This window comes from Lissotriton helveticus, chromosome 7 (assembly GCF_964261635.1).
Source record: "Lissotriton helveticus chromosome 7, aLisHel1.1, whole genome shotgun sequence".
In the NCBI taxonomy this organism is placed as follows: domain Eukaryota; kingdom Metazoa; phylum Chordata; class Amphibia; order Caudata; family Salamandridae; genus Lissotriton; species Lissotriton helveticus.
This window is the reverse complement of record NC_136068.1, coordinates 1675291305-1675312299: the sequence shown is the minus strand read 5'-3', so window position 1 is coordinate 1675312299 and position 20995 is coordinate 1675291305. Positions and strand designations below refer to the sequence as shown.

At 43.7% G+C, this 20995-nt stretch overlaps 1 protein-coding gene across 1 annotated transcript in view; it reads left to right on the top strand.

Annotated features, from left to right (window-relative positions):
• LOC144767612 (putative methyltransferase DDB_G0268948) overlaps positions 1 to 20995 on the top strand; it is a 217774-nt gene that overhangs the window by 68262 nt on the left and 128517 nt on the right. The window contains exon 3 of the mRNA XM_078651015.1: positions 1445 to 1658. Within this exon, the coding sequence (XP_078507141.1) occupies positions 1445 to 1658 (214 nt within the window). The remainder of the gene's footprint in view (positions 1 to 1444; positions 1659 to 20995) is intronic.

Below are 20995 nucleotides of genomic sequence, written 5' to 3'. Positions count from 1 at the left end.
GCATCCACTGCTGCTTCATAACTGATTGCCAGTTCACCAGTTCTGGCCCATGTATGTTCAGCATATTCTAGGGTTCGGCGATGGCGAGTGGATCAAGTCTGCCTGCTCATGGAATTCCACGAAATTACACTGAGTTTTTATGCAACTCTGCGGAACCCTTGTAGTGCTACTCCACAGGCTCTGCCCACCACTAGTGCCAAGCATAGGACATGTGTCCTAAGTTGGTGACAGTGTGACCTATAGAGTCACCACTCAATTTCCAAGGAATGGGTCTTTAGCGCCCCTAGAGGATCTCCCAGCCCACTGCTGGGAGCCTGGAGGGTTCAAAGAAGTCGACCTGGAAGACACTGACCACGGCTCATGGGCTCTCCCAAGACTCTCCAATAGGGGTTTGCATCTCTCTGAGAGAAGGGTTTAATAGGCCCAGTTCTCGCAGCAAAGATGAAAAATAGGGTCTAGGTACTCAGGTTGGTTTCTGTGTGGGGCGACCTAGGGGAGGGCAAGAGGCAGTGTTCATCCCCTAACACTGCCAGTGTGGTGCTGAGAAATAGGCCAGTCTGAGATCCTGCCAGGAGCCAGGCCAACAGTGTCTCTCTGCAAGGGAGAGGTACCAATTGTTGTAAATGGACTATTCTCCTTTAAGGAAGAAAGTCATCCCGAAAGGGCAGTGACAGATACAAACCCCAGCAGTGTGCCATGGGACAAGTTCAAAGGAGTCTGCATCTTCAGGATGTGGAGACCCAAATGAGAAAGTGTACTGGGTGGAGTAATCTTCAGAATGGGAAGCAGCCAGTGAACCATGGAATAGGCTCTAGACTTAGCCAGTATGGAGGCATCAGTTCTGATGGACGGTACCCTTGTCCAAAGGAGTGTGGGTACAGTGTTACGTGACCCAGGAAAAGGGTAGGCCTAGTTCTTTTTAGTCCATGTAGGTGATTAGTGACCTAGATACATCCAACATAGAAGCAGCAGTCAGCCAACATAAGGTTTAGGGTAGTCGATAACTGGTGAGTAGGGTGTCTCGTCTGAAACCCTTTCCCCTTGTAATTGCTGACAAGGTAACAAATACCCATGTATAGTGGCTATCACTTCCCTGTGAGAATCAGCAGGCCAACGTGTGTGTAAGGAGATGGTGCTGGATGTTTTGCTTTTTGGTCACCTGTTTTTCTAACCTTTTTCTTCTCTACTAATAACCCCTTTTCTTACTTTTAAATCCATAATTAATATTGATTTAATTACTATGCCCCAAGCATATGTTAATTTAGAGTGGCCATCCTCAGTCATCAGGTGATTGAAATCATTTTTGGTGGGGCACTAGAGGCATCGATTATATTATTATCAAGCTTCCTAGAGAGTGCACTGTTAGGTCTCTGAAAGCCTATGCCTTGCACAACTTTTGAAATTCTTTTTCATAAGTAAACCCATCTTTTCTCTTCTTTTCTAGAGTTGGCTCTGCAGAGAATTTGCCATTAGAAGATAGCTCTGTAGATCTGATCACTACTTCTGTTGCTGCTCACTGGTTCAACATAGAGGAGTTTTTAAGAGAATCAGATCGTGTCCTCAAACCCAACGGCTGCCTGGCGATGTACTCTTTGCATCCACATTATGATCTTTACTACAAAGATTGCTCTGAACTTATAACTGATGCTTTCAATGAGGTGAGTACTGAAACAATCAATATTCTACAATTTTAAAATATGTTTGCACATATTAGACTTAGGAAGCAGCCTCAAAGATATGGCTACTAATCTTGATTGTAGGTTTTAGGTTCCAGGTTTTAGGTTCCAGCACTCATGTAATTTTGAATAATCATGTGAATAGAAGGAACTAGGAGGGGCATAAACTTGTATTAAATATAAACTAAGTGGCATATTTATGAGAACTGAGGCATCGCTGCGTTGCTACAGAATCGCATCCGAAAACGTTGCACTGCCATATGTCACTGTGAACTGACCAGGATGTACGTATTTTTGGTATGGAGCACCATAAGGTCTCAAGGTGCATCAAAAATATGTATGCATCAGTGGGTTCGGGGGTTGTCATTACCCTCACCTGTTTCCCGAAGGAGTGCTGTGCTGGGCTCGATTGGTCTCCCTCCCCCTGCCGCCACTAGACAACCAGAGCGGCCACTGAGCGGAGGAAACCGACTACCTGGCCCAGAGTCCCTACCGGCATCGTCATCAGCCGACACTGCCAATCACGCGCCAGGAGGCGCTTTGAAAATCAGGCCGAGCCCCGGTGGAGCGGGGGCTGTCCTGCGTGTTCAGGGGGTTGTCATTAACCTCACCTGTTTCCTGAAGGAGTGCTGTGCTGGGCTCGAGTGGTCTCCCTCCCGCTGCCGCCACTAGACAACCAGAGCGGCCGCTAAGTGGAGGAAACGGACTACCTGGCCCAGAGTCCCTACCGGCATCGTCATCAGCCGACACTGCCAATCACGCGCCAGGAGGCACTTTAAAAATCAGGCCGAGCACCGATGGAGCGGGGAATGTCCTGCATGTTCGGGAGATTGTCATTTCCCTCACCTTTTTCCAGAAGGAGTGCTGTGTTGGGCTCGAGTGGTCTCCCTCCCGCTGCCGCCACTAGACAACCAGAGCGGCCGCTGAGCAGAGGAAACGGACTACCTGGCCCAGAGTCCCTACCGGCATCGTCATCAGCCGACACTGCCAATTACGCGCCAGGAGGCGCTTTGAAAATCAGGTCGAGCCCCCGTGTCGCAGGACGTGCGCAGGCGTCGCCGGGAGAAGCCCGGGACAAGGGCGGGACAGTCTGTGACATTCCAGGACAGACAAGGGCTGGCCAGGCCACCCCCCTGTTGTAAGGTACATCGATATATCAACTAAAAAGGGGGTGCACGCTATCAAGGTACAGACTTCGGGAACGTTAGCATAAGGGGGTTTATCTAATCCATAGCAGAAAGGTGCTATTCTCAGCAATGGGTAAAAGGAAAGCAACTTATGGGGGCAACGATGCTGCTAATCCAAAAAAAGGGAAACAGTAAAAAAAAACAAAGACCAACATGTAGCATCAAATTGTCTGCTTTCGAGTATTGAATTAATTGTTGAGGAGTGTGAGGAGATATTGAAGGGGGCTCCCAATGCTGAAGAGCTAGGTAGCTTAGATAGCCCAATCAAGGGCATAACTCGGAAGCAGATCAAAGTATTTTCAAACATATTTTTAAAAAAATCACAACATAAAATCCCTGTGGCAGTAATTCACTTCCCCCCTCCAGCTTTAATATCCCCCAAGGCCGACCAAACATCACTGGGCTACGAAGAGGCTAGAAAAGGGGAGGCTACGCCAGAAATCATTGAGGTTCCTGATCCGGGTGACGATAAGCTGGTAGGAGATGAGTAGGTTCGATGTAACAATAGATTTGCTGTGCTAGAAGGGGAATCTAGATGTTGTACAGCAAGGCACCGAACCTAGAAAACAAACATTAGAGAACACAGTCGAATGCTCAAGTTGCCAAAATTTCAAAGGAAGCATTTTAAAGAAAATGGGGTCTCTGGGAACAGAATTAGCCCAAACTAAGAAAATGCTTGCAGATTTAATCAAGAGGGGGGGGCAAGCAAGCAGAAAATGTGCCTCAGTCGTTAGCTCCAGCAGTAACCCCAAAAAACGTTGCCTCAGGAACATCCAAACAAGCCACTGGCCCTACCACCATGGGGTGGCCGGGCGCCCCAAACACTCAGTCACCAATGGGGATGCCTAATGCGATAAAACCTGCACCCAAGCAGGTAGCCACTCCAGTTGGGTTCACGTCATTAGGAGGCCAGATGGCAAGAAATGCTCCACAACATAATATCATCAGGCCAGCTGTGGTGTCTACTTATGTAGAGGCTGCTAAGCAGCAGGGCTTGTTAAATGGAACCAAGGTTCCCCCGGGTTTGAGACAATATGAGAGTGATACAAGGGGGGGAAACGCTTTGTAATGAGAGGGGCCAAAGGATCTCTTGTCCAGGGAATTACAGCTTACAAACCCAGAAACACCACCATCTATTTGACAGGGGGACCAAGGCTAAACTCGAATGTTTACGAGAGCAGGGATTCCATTTGTAATAAAGCCATCCACTGTCTGCGCCACGTGAGAGGGTGCAGGTCAGTAATTAGGGAAGACCTGACTAAAGTTTCAAGATTGTCCTTGTCTAACTCAACAACCGATTGTATCGAAATCCATTTGGACAATATGGCTCTGGCGGAAAGCCTAATGTCTCTTGAGTACAGAACTTCACCCCCTGTGCACTCAAATATACAAATTAGGCAATCACCCTTATGGTTTAAAGCTAGTTCTAGCGATGACTCAAATCTTAACAATATCGATTGACTAGAGAATGGCACGCAACCCCATAACGCACTTTATACCCACTCACCACGGTCTAGTGAGCACCAGCATAAGATCATCATGAATAACTCTGATTCAGGGAGGAGCCCCTACCTATCAAAGCCCCTGTGGGGATGAGTGGAATGAGTAGTGCCCTAGAGAGCAACCAGACAAGTGCAGTGGAGGAAAGTTTAGAGTTCCAAGCCCCCGCTAAAAATACAGATGAGAACACAAATATAATCAACCTTGTATCTTGGAACATAGCGGGTCTCAAAAAAAACCTGGAAAGCCCAGAATGGAATACATTTATTGACCAGTTTGAGATTTGTTTGTTCCTCGAAACATGGAGTGTGACACCTCTCCACAAAAACGACTATGCTACCTACTTGATACCGGCAACTATGGTAGGGATCCATCTGGCGGTATCCATATATGGATTAGCGTGGCCTTAAATTGGGCTATTACGGTACACAGGCTACCCTTAGAGGACATACTGCACCTTTCCCTTAAAGGCCCCCAAGCAGCATCTTCTGTAGAACTGTTCTGCGTATATGCCAGGGGAACCCCAGGGGGACACATTTCCTCAACAATAGCAGTACTTGAGGCAGCTCTAGCAGATATCCACCCTTTGGCCACTATTATAGTAGGTGGTGATATGAACTGCACATATGAACCCCTAGCAGAAGAAGACCTGGTGGGAGCTAGTGATGAGGACACAAGGCAGTCCATCCCCCTACTAAGTCTGGCTCCCATAAAGAAATGGTCCGCAAGAGCGATCCAACTGAACGCCTTAACTTTAGAATATAAATTGCGTACCCTTAATGGGAGGACACCTTCTGACCCAAATGTGGCTATGACATACAACAGATTGAGCTGTCCGTCACGCATTGATTATATTTTGCTTGACATTAGCTCCTGGGGGAAATTAATAGATATGGAGGTCATGCAATCGCAGGACAGCGATCATAATCCACTTTGTATGAAAATCAAAGGACTAAACAAAGTGGTATTGAGGAAGGGCCCACTAATGCTTACCAAAGAACTAACCCCCACGCATTGTAACCGGAAACTAAAATGGAACAAAGTACGGTGCTATGAGGATAAACTTTCCAGTATTAAGGAGTTAATCCAAGCAGAAACCAGTGATCTGGTGGCCTTTGAGTCCATGAAGATGTATGACCCAAATTTCAGATTAGCGGACTCCTATAAAAACCTAGTAGCGAAGATTGGGGCTTTCTTTAAGATGGGTGTGAATAGAGGGCCACTAAAGAGCAAACCCGATAGTAAGGGAACCCCGTGGTACACGGCTGCATGTAGGGTTAAGAGAAAGGCGATCACCTCTGCAGTTAGGAATAAAGACAGCAAGAGGCAAGAGCAGTGCAGAAGGAAGCAAATGAGGTTTAGAAAGAGGCTATAGAGGTGCAGAAAGATGCAAGAGAGGTGCAGAAATAAGCAACAGAAGTGCAGAAAGAGGCAAGGGAATTACTGAAAGAAGCAACAGAGATGTAGAAAGAAGCAAGAGAAGTGCAGGAAGAGGCAAGTATGGTGCAAAAAGATGCAAGAGAGTAGAAGAAAATGACAGAAGAAAAGCAGAAAGAGGCAATAGGGATGCAATAAAGGGAAGTAGAGGCCAAAAAGAAGCAAGAGAGATGCAGAAAGGAGCAAGAGAAGTGCAGAAAGAGGCAAGAGAGGTACAGAAAGAGGCAAGGGAAGTGCAGAAACAGGTAAGAGAAATGCACAAAGAGGGAAGAGAAGAGCATAAAGAGACAAGTAAGGTGTAGAAAGAAGCAAGAGAAGTGCAGAAAGAAGCAGGAGGGGTGCAGAAAGAAGCAAGTGAGGTGTAGAAAGAGGCAACAGAGGTGCAGCTATATGCACGAGAGGTACAGAAACAAGCAATAGAAGTGCACTAAGAGGCAAGAGAATTGCTGAAAGAAGCAAAAGTGGTGTAGAAAGAAGAAAGAGAAGTACAGAAAGAACCAACAGATATGCAAAAAGAGGCAAGAGGGATGCAGAAAGAGGTAGGAGAGGTGTACAAAGAGGCAAGGGTGGTAAGGAAAGCGGCAGGAGGGGTGCAGAAAGAAGGAAGAAACGTGTAGAAAGAGGGAAGAGAATTGCTGAAAGAAGCATCCGAGCTATAGAAGTACAAAAAAAGGCAAGTTAGGTGCCGCCGAGAGAACAAAGAGCAGTGCAGAAAGGACCAACAGAGGTGCAAAGAGAGAAGAAAGGGGTACAGAAAAAGGTAGAAGAGGTAAAAAAGAGGCAAGAGAGGTACAGAAAGAGGCAGGGGAATGCAGAAAGAAGAGAATTTTAGAAAGAAGCAACAGAAGTGCTGAAATAGGCACAGAGGGTGCAGAAAGAGCACGAGAAGTAGAGAAAAAAGCAACAGAGGTACAAAAGGAGGCAAGAGAAGTAAAGAAACAGGCAGGAAATGTACAGAAAGAGGGAACAAGGCTGCAGAAACAGGTAAGAGAGGTGCAGAAAGAGGGGAGGGTACATAAAGAGGCAAGAGGGGTGCAGAAAGAAGCAGGTCAGGTGCAGAAAGAGGCAACAGAGATGCAGAAAGACAAAAGAGAGGTACAGAAACAAGCAAGAGAAGTAAAGAAAGAGGTAAGAGAATTGCTGAAAGAAGCAACAGAGGTGTAGAAAGAGGCAAGATAGGTGCAGAAAGAAACATGATCAGTACAGAAGTGCAAAAAGAGGCAAGAGGGGTGCATAAAGAGGCAAAAGAAGTGCATAAGTGGCCCTTGAGATACAGAAAGAGGCAAGAGAGGTACAGAAAGAAGCTTGATAAGTGAAGAAAGAGGCAAGAGAAATGCACAAAGAAGCAAAAGAGGAGCAGAAAGAGGCAAGAGAGGTGTAGGAAAAAGCAAAAGAAGTGCAGAATGAGGCAAGTGAAGTGCAGAAAGAGGCAAGAGAGGTACAGAAAAAAAGCAACAGAGGTGCTGAAAGAGGCAAATGAGGTACAGAAAGGGGCAAGAGAAGTGCAGAAAGAGGCGAGTGAAGAGCAAAAAGAAGACAGTGAGGCACAGAAAGAAGAAGAAAGGTGCAGAAAGAAGCAAGAGAAATGCAGAAAGAGGCAAGAGAGGCACAGAAAGAAAAGAGGTTTGTGCACCATTAGTACCAGTTTAACACCCACATTTTGCTATACATGACCATTCCAGCTTTGCAAAGGGCCTTCCACCATGCTGTAACATATGACGCTGCCTGTTTGGGAACATTTGAGTTGTTTGAGCTAGAAACAAGGCTTTTTTATGCTCATATCTGCAGATTAGGCAGCAGGTGATGGAAAAGCTTGCAAATGCTGAAAATGTTTAAGTATGTGAAAATTGGTGCAGCTGAACAGTCACATAATTCCAGTAGCCCAGCTCATACCCCCAGTTAAGTTCAGAAATACTCTTCAGTGGTTCCTTCTTTTTTTGTGTCTCATTGAGTTTATAGTTTAGCTTCTATAGAAATGAGAAAGACAAAACCTGAGGTTACCACTCTGCAACACAGACTACAATACAACATAATTACTCTCCAAAACACATAAATCCACTCCGCATAATTCCTCTATAATAAATACCACATAATTTCTATTCACATAATTTCACTGCACAACATACCACATAATTCCTCTACACACAACGTACATCCACTCTACACCAAAAACCATTAGTAAAAAACGTTTAAACCTACAATGCCAATAGCTCTAACTCTTTCAAATGTGAAACATTCCAAATGCTTCTTTAACTAGTACTCACGTTTACAGAGTGGTGGAGAATGGGTGCTGGGCCTCCGACCAGCGCTCAGGAATTCCGCTGAGTAGGACTTACAGGAGGTACCAGGAGGGCTTCTTAGACACCAAAGTCCCTTAGTAGTAAAGTGGACTTCATCCCCATTCCGTAGTCTGCCATAGGGCGCATTTGCAGGGTGTTTTTTTCAGTGGATTTCAATGTTTTTTTAATGCTAATTTCTAACTATAATCTGCCTGAAACCTATGGTTTTTTCAGTGAATTTCAATGTTTTTTAAATGCTAGTTTCTAACTATAAAGCCCCTGAAACCTATGTTTATTTTGAGAATTTCAAAGGTTTTATAATGTTCATTAAACCTATGTTTTTTGCAGTAATAGTTTTAGTAATAGTAACTATTTTTCAGTAATATTTTCCTTGATAATTACAAATGTCATGGAAATCAGAAGGCTGCCATGTCTGCATCTACATTCAAAATGTGCATCAGTCAGTCATTCTGGTAATGAGCTAGGCAACATCATGTTCACCTAATTAGTAGGCCTACATCCCTGCTGCCTCCAGGGCATCACTGTAAATTTTCCTATGTCACACTATTTCACATAGTGATGACATGGCTTAGTCTGAGGGAGACTCAAGCACCCCGGAGGATGCATTTAACAGTCATACCACAGGGTAGGGTAAGAAATTGAAGATTTAGAAGTTCCTATTGTAATATACACACAACCTTATAGAAACATATGGAGCCATGTATTGTCTTGTCCTTTTGTTGTCGATCAAAAGTCAAATCCATCAATATGGGAAACTTTAGCCCATCACAACAACATATGCAGCATCTATCATAGCTAAAATGGTAAGATTGTGATGTCTACCCTGCAGACACTGTGATACACGTTATTACTATTTGGATTGCAATTTTACACATAGCTACAGGGACAGGTATGTGTCTACAAATAATGTAATTGTTGCCACTAGCACGCTCCCTCCTCACCCTAGGGACAACCACCAGGTTCTGTCCCATGCAATGGAGTTAACGGAAGGGAGTACAGAAAGAGTGCAGGTCAGACAGAATGCTGGGCGATGAGAAGTTGAGAATTTTAAAAGTGATACAAAGGGCCTTAAATTCAATACGCCTTGCAACGGGAAGCCAATGAAGGCTGTGAATAGCATTAGAGATATAACATCGCCTTGGTACGCCTAGGAGCACTCGGGCAGAAGCGTTCTGAACCCTTCGAAGTCTAACAATCTTAGTCTGATTGGCTCCGATGTAGAGGGAGCTAGCATAGTCCAGTCTGGCCAAAATCAGAGCCTGGACAACAACCTGCCTGACTGAGGGATCGAAGAAGCCCAGAAGGTGTTTAAGCCCCTGCAGCAGCCCAAAGCACGTTCCAGCCACCTCCTTAGTTTGAGTTCTAAAGTTAAGGGCAGAGTCCAGCCAGACCCCCAGGTTCTTTACCGCCTGTTTGGGGGCGAGTGCCACCCCCAGTGTGGCGGCCCAGCAGTGCTCACACCACAGCTCTGGGTCTCTCCCAACTAACAGAACCTCAGACTTACTGGCGTTGAGTTGTAAACAGTTGTCAGTCATCCACCCAGCGATAGCCTCGAGATCGCTGCAAAACTTACATGCGTCTCGAGTAGTATCGTCGGTGAGAGTGACTACCAACTGGATATCGTCTGCATACAACACCACCGTAAGCCCTCTGTTCTTAGCCACCGCTGCCAGTGGTTGCATATACAGATTGAACAGGGTGGGGCTCAAATCCGAGCCCTGAGGGACCCCCCGCTTGACGGCATAGACTCTAGATGAAAAAGGAGGGGCGATCAGATGGAAAGTCCTCCTAGACAAAAAGGAGGTGAACCAAGCCAGCGCGCCATCGGCTATGCCTATCACCTCCAAGCGCCTGAGCAAAATCTGATGAGAGACCGTATCGAACGCGGCACCGAGATCAATCAATATCAGCGCCGACAAGCTACAGCATCTAAAGCCGATCTCAGATGTTCAGTTACTACCAGCAGAGCAGACTCCGTGCTGTGACTAGGGCGGAATCCATTCTGAGATAGGTCTAGAAAATTATTAACCTCCAGGTAATCCATCAGAATGGCATTGACGTGGACCTCAGAGATTTTCGAGACCAAGGGCAGGAGGGAGATGGGGCAGAGACTCTACAACTTAGTGCATCCAAATTAGTTTTTTTAATAGAGGAACCACTTTAGCATGTTTCCAAGTGGAAGGCACAATCGCTGTGGAAAGAGAGAGGTTGATCACATGACACAGCGGGGGATGAGCACAGGAAGAATTCTCAATACATATGCCGGCTTCAGGGGGTCAGACGGGGAACCAGACTTGACCTTCCTGCAAATCACTGAGAGCTTCTCCTGAGAAATGGCGGGGAGAGTACTCAGCGAGCATGATGTAGAGGGCAGGGCCATGAGGACAGAAACTGATACAACCTGGGGGAAGGATTGATAAATCTTCTCTACCTTCTCCACAAAGAAGAAGGCCAGGGCATCGCATTGATCATTAGATGACAGTCCAGAAAATAGGTGATTTCAAATCTTTCAGTATTAAAAAGATACTTTTTGATGGCTTGGTGCTGCACTTGATCTTCTCCGCATAATAGATGGCCCGCTCTACTTGAATAGGCCCATGGTATTGCTTAATAGGTGCATCATACAGCTTTTTCAGATTTGGGTCATAGTTCTTTCTCCATGCTCTCTCCAGCCTCTTATACTCTTTGTGCAAGGAGGCAAGCTTTGTGTTATACCAGGGACTGGATCTGGTGCTACGCCTGATAGTCCATTTTACTGGGACGAGTTGAACAAGCACATCAGAAATCCAGACCGACACAGATTTGTCAGCCCGATCACAGTCAGCTGGGAGACATGGAAGGGTAGAAGAGAGAAGCTCTTGAAAATGTACAGCATCAAGTTTGTGCCAAGGCCGTCTTATGAGGCATCCTGCTTGCCGGTGCCACACCAGAGAGTGTCATAACTATGAGATAGTGGTCCGAACAATACAAGGGGAGGGGAGGTGGACCGTCAGGAGGGCCAAGTTGGTAAAGACAGGGTCCAGCAAGTGATCTGCAGAATGAGTAGCATCAGTACCAGTACCCCAACACCAGTTGACAAAGCTGAAAGGCCTCCAGATCTGCCAGGAAACTGCCTATATCCACATCATGAGGATTATCGAGATGCAGAATCAAGTCCCCCAAAATGCTAAAGTTGGCAGTCCTCATGGCTAGAGCCCCTATAACATCCATGAGAGCTGTTCTAAAATCTTTAGAGGGTCCCGACGGGCGATAAATCACAGCCCTGACAGGGTGTAGTTGGCATTGAGCGAAATCCCAAAACGCGCAGCTTCACACCCTGCGAGAGAACACAGGTAGAGAGACTTATAAATGACGGCGGCAATACTGACCCCCGTAGACCCTCTATTAACGCCTTCACTGCAGGGCTTATTCGCCTGCTGTGTGGGGGGGAGTGGGGATGCACGCGACGCTGCCTTGCTTACACGGTGGCGCTGTTTTCGAACGTTCCGTTTTCGAATGTTCAGCACAGCAGGGAAATTATCCCCGCGTGGGAGCATTGCGGTGGTTATGATGAGCTGACCTCGTCATGAGCAAAGCGAAACCTTGCCTCATGACGAGCTGAGCTCGTCATGAGCACGGAAAGTGTTAAGGATCTTGATACCATACTAGTATCAGATAGCCAAGTTTCTGTGAGGAAAAGAGCGTCCAGGGCTTCGTCCAGCAAAAGTTCATAAATATTGGCATGATGTTTCACCAAGGAACGGCAGTTCAAGCTGAGCAGCTTCACCGTGTGGCTGGGATTGGTAGTGGAGCCTGGGAGGGTACAATATGGCCACACTTATGCTCAGTAACACTGAACTTATGTTGCTGGATAGGTCAAAATTATGCAGCATGCATAAGCTTAGTGTGCTGATGTTGATGGAATATATGTGACATACAACACACATTGTATCGGACTCCAATTTCATGATGCCTACCTGTTAATACTTGGTAATACAGTCTGCATATTAATATTGCACATAGTCTGCACCTATGTCATACACAATTTTGCACATATGCCACTGAAACCACCGCAACAAGCTTAGTACCAAACATGTGACTTTGCTACTGTATATGTAGACACCTAATTCATTAGGTTCATGCCCTTTTATGCATGACCTAGTGTTTTTTTGTTGAACACCTGCAGATTATGCATCAGATGATGGTTACAGTGCCAAAAGCATCATGAATATAGATGTGCAAATAGTGACACAAATGTAAAGATGCTTAGATCTTGTTTGCCTGCTTACATAGACCCTACATTCACAATAACACTCCTCCCTGTTCATTACAAATTATTCAGTGGACAGGCTCTGTTGTCTTGCCACACTGACTTCAAAATGGTAGGAGGTGATTTATATTGGCAAAAACACAGCACATTATTACTATTCACATTCACCACACATAGACGTCAGAAAATGGCACACATGCTCACTACACTTACTGGTACTCACTACACTTACTGGTAGCAGTGGGGCCCCAGGTTCTGTCCACCACACCCTCGTTGAATGAGGGATGACCAACTAGAAGACAAGAAGTTGTAAATTGCATTGTAAATAGTGCAATTACATATGGTCAACATTATATCTTATGCAATTTCCAACTTCTTGTCTTCTAGTTAGACAGCTCCCATTCAACTGGGGTGAGGTGGACATGTCTGGAATTCTGTAATGGCATGTAATTTCAGCATTTCAGATATTACCAAGATGTTTGACATGCAAATGTTTGTATTGTTTTAATATGGGGGGCCGCTTGATCAGCATCATGTCAGACTTAATTGTACCATGGCACATGGACAAAACCATTGGCCCTTGGCGTAGCTAAGTAGTACTTAAATGGAAAAGTACAGGTATACACCGTGGGTGACATTGTTGCAATCAATAAATACTATAGTAATGTACACACTGCTGCATGCACGAATAGCAGTAGCAGTACCAATAAATGCAATATTGATGTACATTGTAATTGCAATGCCTAAGTACGCTGTAACCTGTGCACTCACAGTGATGTCAATACTAGTAAATCCAATGTCGATTTCCACAGTAACGTATGTCCACATAATTGTATTGTATGGTATTGTAATTGCATTTAGATAGCGCTTACTACCCCTATAAAGTCCACCCCGGTTTGAAAGTGACCATGCTGCCCTTACCTTAGAGTTGTCCGTTAGTGCAAAAACACGGTATACTCTTCGTTGTTTTGGAGCTACAAAAGAAGAGTTAGACAGACTCCTTAGAAGAATCAAATGGGGACCGTCTCCGTGCCAAAAGTTTGCCTCATGGAAACTAACATGGAAAGGCTTGCAGACTGGCCATAATGAGAAGGGCAGAATAGGAGAATGGGGCTCACTCGCATACGACTTAGCCTAAGAACTTCGAGGGAGCGACAATCAAAGAACCCATGTCAATTCCGCTTACAAATTGGGATATCAACTAGCAATCAAGAAATGTTCAAGAGACCTTAACTCAAAACGTAGAGCTTTTCGAGCTACCAGATTGGTGACTGAAAAAAAAGACCTAAAACAAGCGGTAAAGAGACATGCAACAGTGGTCTGGCAGGCAAAACGTGAACTTACAGAGCAAAAATGGCTGAAGATTTTCGAGTTGCTTGCCCCTAGTAAAACCCAAGAGGTTTGGCAATATATAAATAAGGTAATCCATGGATCTTCAATAGAGAGAACTCACTTGATGCAAATACTTGGTCAGCCCATGTAAAAAGTCTCTATACCAACGATTCAAAGAAATACCCAATTGAAAAAACAACTTTCGGGGAATACCTAAATAAAACATCAATTGAATTCATGGACTCCCCAGCCGATGCCAAACTTGCTGAAACACAGGCAATACGAACAGTCTTGAAAAAAATACGCCACAACGGAGCCCCCGGAACAAATGGCCTGCCTGGCTCCCGCTTAAGAGAGGATATCAACTTTTTGCCTGAGAATTTGGGACAGTTGTATGCGGAATGTAGGCTCTTGGAGGACGTCTCAGATTCCTTGAGAGGATCTCTACTACATTCAATTTATAAAAAAGGGCCAAGCACGGACCCAAAGAACTACCGCATGGTTGCCCTATTGGATTTGGAGGGCAAGGCCTATGCAAGCACTCTCCTGATGGAACTAGAGGATTGGGTTAACAAGGAGAATCTGCTTCCTTTCTATCAGACTGGGTTTCGTCCGGCAGGCTCCAACCTAGATAATATCATTGCTTTATCATATTTAGTACAACAAACAATGGCTAAGAATAATCAGTCGCTTTCTGCCTGCTTCACTGATTACACAGCAGCATTTGACGGGGTAGACCGTAACATCTTATGGAAGAAATTGGCCTGCTGGAATATCTGCCCGAAACTACTACAAGCCATTAGATCATTGTATACACAAACTTGGGTAAGAGTCAAACTCTTGTGCGAAACAGCCACAGAAAAAATCAGCACAGATCACAGGTTAAAGCAGGGATGTGTGCTTGCCCCGCTGCTTTTAAATGTATACACAGCAGATCTGGATAATGCACTGCACAGACTCCCAGGATTGGAGGAACTAGAATCCTGTTGATACAGTACGCAAACGACCTGGTCCATTTGGACCACAATAAAGTTGCCTTCAAAAAGGCCTAACAGCACTAGCAGAGTATAATGCCTAAAACAATCTGGTTGCAAACCGAACGAAATCTAAGATAGTGATCTTTGGCCGACATCCGAGAAAGAAGTTAATGAAATGGAGGCTGGGACCATTAACATTGTCCAGCACAGAATCATACAATTATCTTGGAGTATGGACCAATGAAACAGGTCGGCCACAGTCCCATCGACACAAGCTCCAGCAGAAAGGCAAAATGGTCACTTACGCCACCTGTAAGCTTAACCCCACCTTGGAAAGTCCAATGACCTCGGCTATCCAATGAGTCTTAAGGGCAAAATTACTACCCTCCCTCAACTATGCAATACAGGCGTTTCCAGGCAAATTGGCGCAAGACCTCGAAAAGATCAATTGTGCAGCCTACAAAAAGCTATTCTGTCTTCCGTCGTGCACAAGGAACACTTTAATCCGTTTGAAATTCAATCTTAACCGACAATCTTTGGAAGAACTGGCAAGCATGGCAAAATACTTTTATGTACCCACTGTGGCCCCAGAGAACTCAATGAAGTTTCTTATAAACAAAATATTTTAAAACCCGGGCAATTAATGGTCAACCGGTCTCGCTTCAGCTAAAGACCTCTTGAACGTAGCTACAGAGAACTGGGATCTCAACACAATTACGTACACATCTATCAAAACATCAATAAAAAAGCAAGTAAGATCATGCTCTCAAAAACTGGATATTGAAGCTTTGACAGCCAGAGGCTTCCACAAGACCCAAATTTCCCTTCACACATCACATGGCCGCAAACCTCACCTTACACAGCCGGTGGGGAGGCAAGCACTACAAAGGATTCTTCCAGCTAGACTGCAAGTGCTTCCATTAAAACATCTGTATCCTTCAGTGAAAGTAAGACCAGCGAGTGTCGCCTATGCCATTATAAGCGTGAAACATTGGCTCACGTCTTACTATGCTGTCCTGCCCAGTTATCAATCCGCCGAATCCATCTAAGGCCAATTCTCCTCCAACTGGGCACGCGGTCGGCAAAGGAGGCAGTCCTTCTGCTATATTTGCTAGACACGGTGAAGCACATGGCTAACTTTGGAAAGTTCATCTATCATGCCCGACAAGCTGTAATGGACAGGTCAGCTAAGGCACCGCATGAAATTCATCTGGAGGAAGGCGTAATGCAGTCCGGTACCCTCTAATAACTTGTCCAGTGCAGCCAAATGATCTATAGTTACTGCATTTTAGAAAATAAAATACTAAATGGTGGTTTTTAGGATCAAGCCGTGTATAAATACATTGTTATTTTATTCAATTTTAATTATTCTTTTTACATTGATTGTTCCTTCTTGTATTGCTTTTTATTAACCACACAAATAAAGTGTCATTGTCATTGTCATTGTCATTGTACCCCAGACAAGGTGTCAAAGCGTTTTTTCGTCGAGTAACATGCTACTCCGGAACTCAAGAAGGATTAGTGTTGAGTTAGTATAGTGCAATATGAAAGTAATTTGAGTAGTGGATAGGTTAGTCAGTTATTTGGATAGCAGAGGGATAGAAGAGAGAAAAAGATTTGCATTTATATAGCGCTTGTTACCCCTTATGGGGTGTTGAAGAACTTTTTTTGGCGAGTAGAACACTACTCCGGAACCCATAAAAGATTAGATGTGAATTAGTATAGTGAAATATGAAAGTAATTTGAGTGGTGGATATTAGTCAGTTATTTGGATTGAGAAGGATTCCGGAGGGATAGAAGAGGGAAAAAAGTTTCCCATTTAGATGGTACTTGTGTTCCCTAATGGGATGTTGAAGCACTTTCTTGGTGAGTAGCACACTACTCCGGAACCCATAAGGATTACTGGTGAATTAGTATAGTGAAATATGAACTAATTTGAGTGGTGGATATTAATCAGTTATTTTGATTGAGAAGGATAGCAGAGGGATGGAGGAGGGAAAAAGGTTTGCATTCATAAAGTGAGGTGTTGAAGCGCTTTTTACTGTGAGTAGCATGCTACTCTGAACCCATAAAGGAGCAATGGTGAATTAGTATAGTGGCATATAAAATTGGATAAGTGGACATGGTAGTCTGTTATTTTGATTGAAATTGATAGTGGTGGGATAGAAGAATGAAGGATTTAGATTTATTTTTATGTCGTAGCAGTAATGGGAGGCTTGGGATGAGGAAAAAGGGATGTGGAGGGGAAGAGTCAAAGGGAAGAGTTTATAAAGGCTTGTTTTGGGGATCAGTACAGTAAAAGACGTTTCAGCTGGTGCAAGGAGGGATAGAGTAGGGGACAGTCTAGGAAGGGCTATTTTGGGTGTCATAGTAGTGGTGTGGGGTTTGAGATGAATGAGATAGTGGATGTAGAGGATATATTGATAGAGGTATAGGGTGAGAAATAGGGTGGTGCATTGGAAAGAGTAGTAGAAAGAGGTTTGAGATGAGTCAGAGAGTTGAGATAGAAGATATATTGAGAGAGGTATAGGGTGAGAAATAGGGTTGTGCTTTGGATATGCTGAATTAGAAGAAAGTCATAAATATATAGATCCATAAGTACATGGAAAATGTATAGATGCTTAAAGGAAGTAAGTGGATATAGATTAAAGATATTGATAGAGGAATAGGGTGAGAAATAGGGTAGTGCATTGAATATGTTTTTTATTTTTTTGTTTGTTTTTTGGGAGGAAAGTAATAGATACATATTTCCAAGTACATGGAAGGCATATGGATGCTTAAAGGAAGTAAGTATAAGTAGCTTAAAGATGCATTCAATAAACTCTGGTTTTCAAGTGTGGTACTTAAAAATGTATTTATTTATTCATTTTTTAACATAGTTATTCGACATGATTATACAAAGCCATACACATATATAGTTACCTATCTATATTAAAAATACATGCTTATATATAGAGGGTTATGCTGCATATTTCTGTTTGTGTATGGTCCTTATGTGTGGAAGATAAGGTGGTTGTCGGTGGGTCTTATGTCGGGGAGAAGGATGTGCCACCCATGGTTTTTTTCTTGTATCTTGGGATTTTGAGGTGAGATGCCACTCCAGAGCAGAGGTTCCTATGATGAATGTGTTTGGTGATTTTATTCCTGAAGAAGAGCAGTCCCATTCCATGTATCGCTTTGTGGGTGATACAAAGCAGCTTGAATGTGGATCTTCTGGCAACTAATTCAGGGCTTTCAAGGCAGGGGAGATGTGGTCTTGCAGTTTGATATGCAAGAGTAGTCTGGCAGCCGAGTTCTAAATCTGTTGTAGTCTTTTCATAGTTATTAAAGGTAATCCGTGGTAGAGGCTATTGGCGTAATCGTTTCTGGACAGAACAAGAGAAATGTTAGCTTGGACCTTGTGCTGAAATCCTAAATGGGGCGAAGATTCATGCAGAGTTTTTATAGTAGCAAAGCTTTTTCTTCCTAGTTTGTCCACTTTAGGCAGATATCCTAGTTCATCAGGCCAGGCTGCAAGCGGGTCATAATGTTTCCAATCACCAAGCATGAGTATTTCTGTTTTGAAAGCATTCCTTTTGAGATGGCTCCGCGTCATCCATTGATCTACGGTCTGAGACAATTGAAAATTGGAGAGTTTCTGATGTCTTTGGGTCATTCCAGTTGAAGGAGTATGTGCATATCATCTTCATAGTTAGAACACTTGAGGTGAAATTGATTGTCAGTACCAGTAATTACTTCATGTAGATGTTGAAAAGCATGGGCGAGATGATAGAGCCTTAAGGGATCCCAGCTTTTGTGGAGTACAGTTTGGATGAGAAAGGTCGGGTATGGTTGACATTAGTTCTGTTTCGAAGGTAGGATGTGATCCAGTCTAAAGCAGTCCCCTCTATCCTGGCTTCGTAGAGTCTTTGTAATAGAGTGTCATGGTCAACTGTGTCAAAGGCAGCAGAGAAGACCGAGAGGAGTTGCGCAGCAACCCCGTTGCGGTCACCTGTGTTCTTCAGGTCATTCCAAATGGCAAGGAGGGCAGATTTTGTGCCTCTTTCCGTTTGGAATTCCGAAAGTATGGCATTGTCTTCAATGAATTGTGACATCTGGGTGAACGTTTCACTTTCTATCAGTTTGGCCAGGAAAGGTCCTTTTGTGATGGTTCTGTAGTTGTCAGGGTTCACCTGGTCCAAGTTTGTTTTCTTCAATGAAGGACATATGTATGACTTTGTGAGTTCTGGAAATATTCTGGTAGTTCAGGAATTTTTGATGATTCTTCAACTGGATTGGCAGCCGAGGTTAGAAGAATTGTCTTGAAAGTTTGTAGTGGACAAGGGTCAGAGGGTCTGCCGGCAGGCCTTATTGCTTTGACCTGGTCCATAAATTCATTGTGCGAAATGTGTTGGTGGGAACAGAGAGGCTGAGTAAGAGTATTCTTGGATTGTTGTTTTGTAAAAGGGTTAGTGCTTGTGCTTTGTCTCTGTTTTAAGTAGGAGTCCAACGTGTCAGCTTTGTCCATTTAATGATTTGCCAGTTTGTGTATGAAATCTTGAGTAACAAAATGAGTTCCTTCTAGGCAATTTGGTTTACAAAATTCATTGAGAATGTTATAGAATTTTCAATTATGTCTAAATAGTACATTTTCTTTGCTTTTTTTATAGCTGACTTAATCTGTTCATTTTCTGTAGGTGAAGTTTGTCTTGATTGCTTTTTGTTTTGAGCCAGGCACATGCAGCTTTCAAATTTGTAGTTTTATGTCTTTTATCAATGTATTTGTTTCTCCAAGATGCTTGTTTTCTTTTGTGCTATTGTGTGCTTTTGAGTGGGGTCAGGATTTTGAAAGCTTCGTGTAGCCACTCATAGAGCTTCTTAACAGAATGTATTGTTTCCAGTTCTGTCCTGGATGTTAGTTAGTGTTCCAAATTGAGTTTGTTCCATGGTCGATGGGTGGATGCATGTAAGGTGCTTTTTGGTGAACGCTTAGTGTTGTTTTTTTAATTTTTTTTAAATTTTTTTTTTTTATGTTGGAAAGCAAGCAAATGGTGGTCCGACCAAGTGACCGGAGTTATAGTGTGAACGGTAACTTGTTCAGTATTAGCAAAAATGACATCTAGGATATGTGCAGCGATGTGTGTGGGTTTGTGGACAGTGTGATGCAGGTTCAGTGTGCCTAGGCCATTGATTATTGTTTTCGGAGGTGTCATATTGGGTTTTTCAAACAAAATGTTGAGCTCACCTAGAACACATAGGTTGGAGTGTATTGTTATTAGGTTTAAAACAGTGTCTAGAAGTGCATCAGGGGAAGGTCTAAAAAGGAGCAGAAAGGTACAGGAGGAAGACAGTGTAGGATTGCATTTTGTGAGAAGAGCCTCGCAATTCTTTATAGAGATGTCATCAACTTTAGTGATATGAAATGTTTGCTTGAACACTACAGCTAGCCCACCACATTTTTTGCATATACGATTTTGGGTGATCATTTGATAGCCTACAGGAATGGCTTCATACAGGACTGGAGCCATATCATCTCCCAACCACAATTCAGTTATGAATAGTATGTCTGGTTTTGCATCAGTGAGAAGGTTGTAGATGTGATGTTTGTTTTGAGATAGTGATCGAGGATTTCTTAGTAGACAGTTTAGAGAATGGGCTTTTGTGACAGTGAGAATTAGTTTTGTAGAAGAGTGAACAGTAATGTGTGGGTTAGTAGCAAGGTTGTATTTTTTGCTGGAATTATCTGTATTAGGATACCAATCGTGTACCTGTTCCATAAAGAGTTCCTTGTCCAGCAGGCTAAGAAGGCATTTTGGTGGGTCTGCATGCATAGGTGGTGGAGTCGGTGTTTGAGAGTGGGTAGGTGTGCTGTGTTGTTTTTGTGGTGCAAGCTTGTTGTGCAGTAGAAATAGAGAAGAAAAGTTGTGATGTGTGGCACGTTGTGTATATTGTTTGCGTACATTTAGGGAAGAAGGTGTATGAGTCAGTGGTGATGGTGCAGCATGTGGGTCATGTAGTAAGCTTTTAAATTGTCCAATGGATAAGAGGAAGTTGGAAGAGAGTTGTTGTGTTGCTGTATGTTTGTTAGGTCTGGTGAAAGAGAGAACGCTTGGCATTGTGGTTTGTTCCTTTATGTATGTTCAAAGGTGGGTGTGTGATTGTATTTCGAGACTATAAGTATTATGAAGTGTTGTGCTTGAGAGTTTGTATTGCTGATGTGTGTGATATGTTTTGTTTTTAAGGAGTAGTAAAACGAGTTGCTAGTGTATTTGTTTCATCAGATGGATTTGTTTGTATACTATTGTTTGAGAGTGACATTTCTAAGGCAGAGGGGGCTGTGATGTGTTTGTGAGTAGAG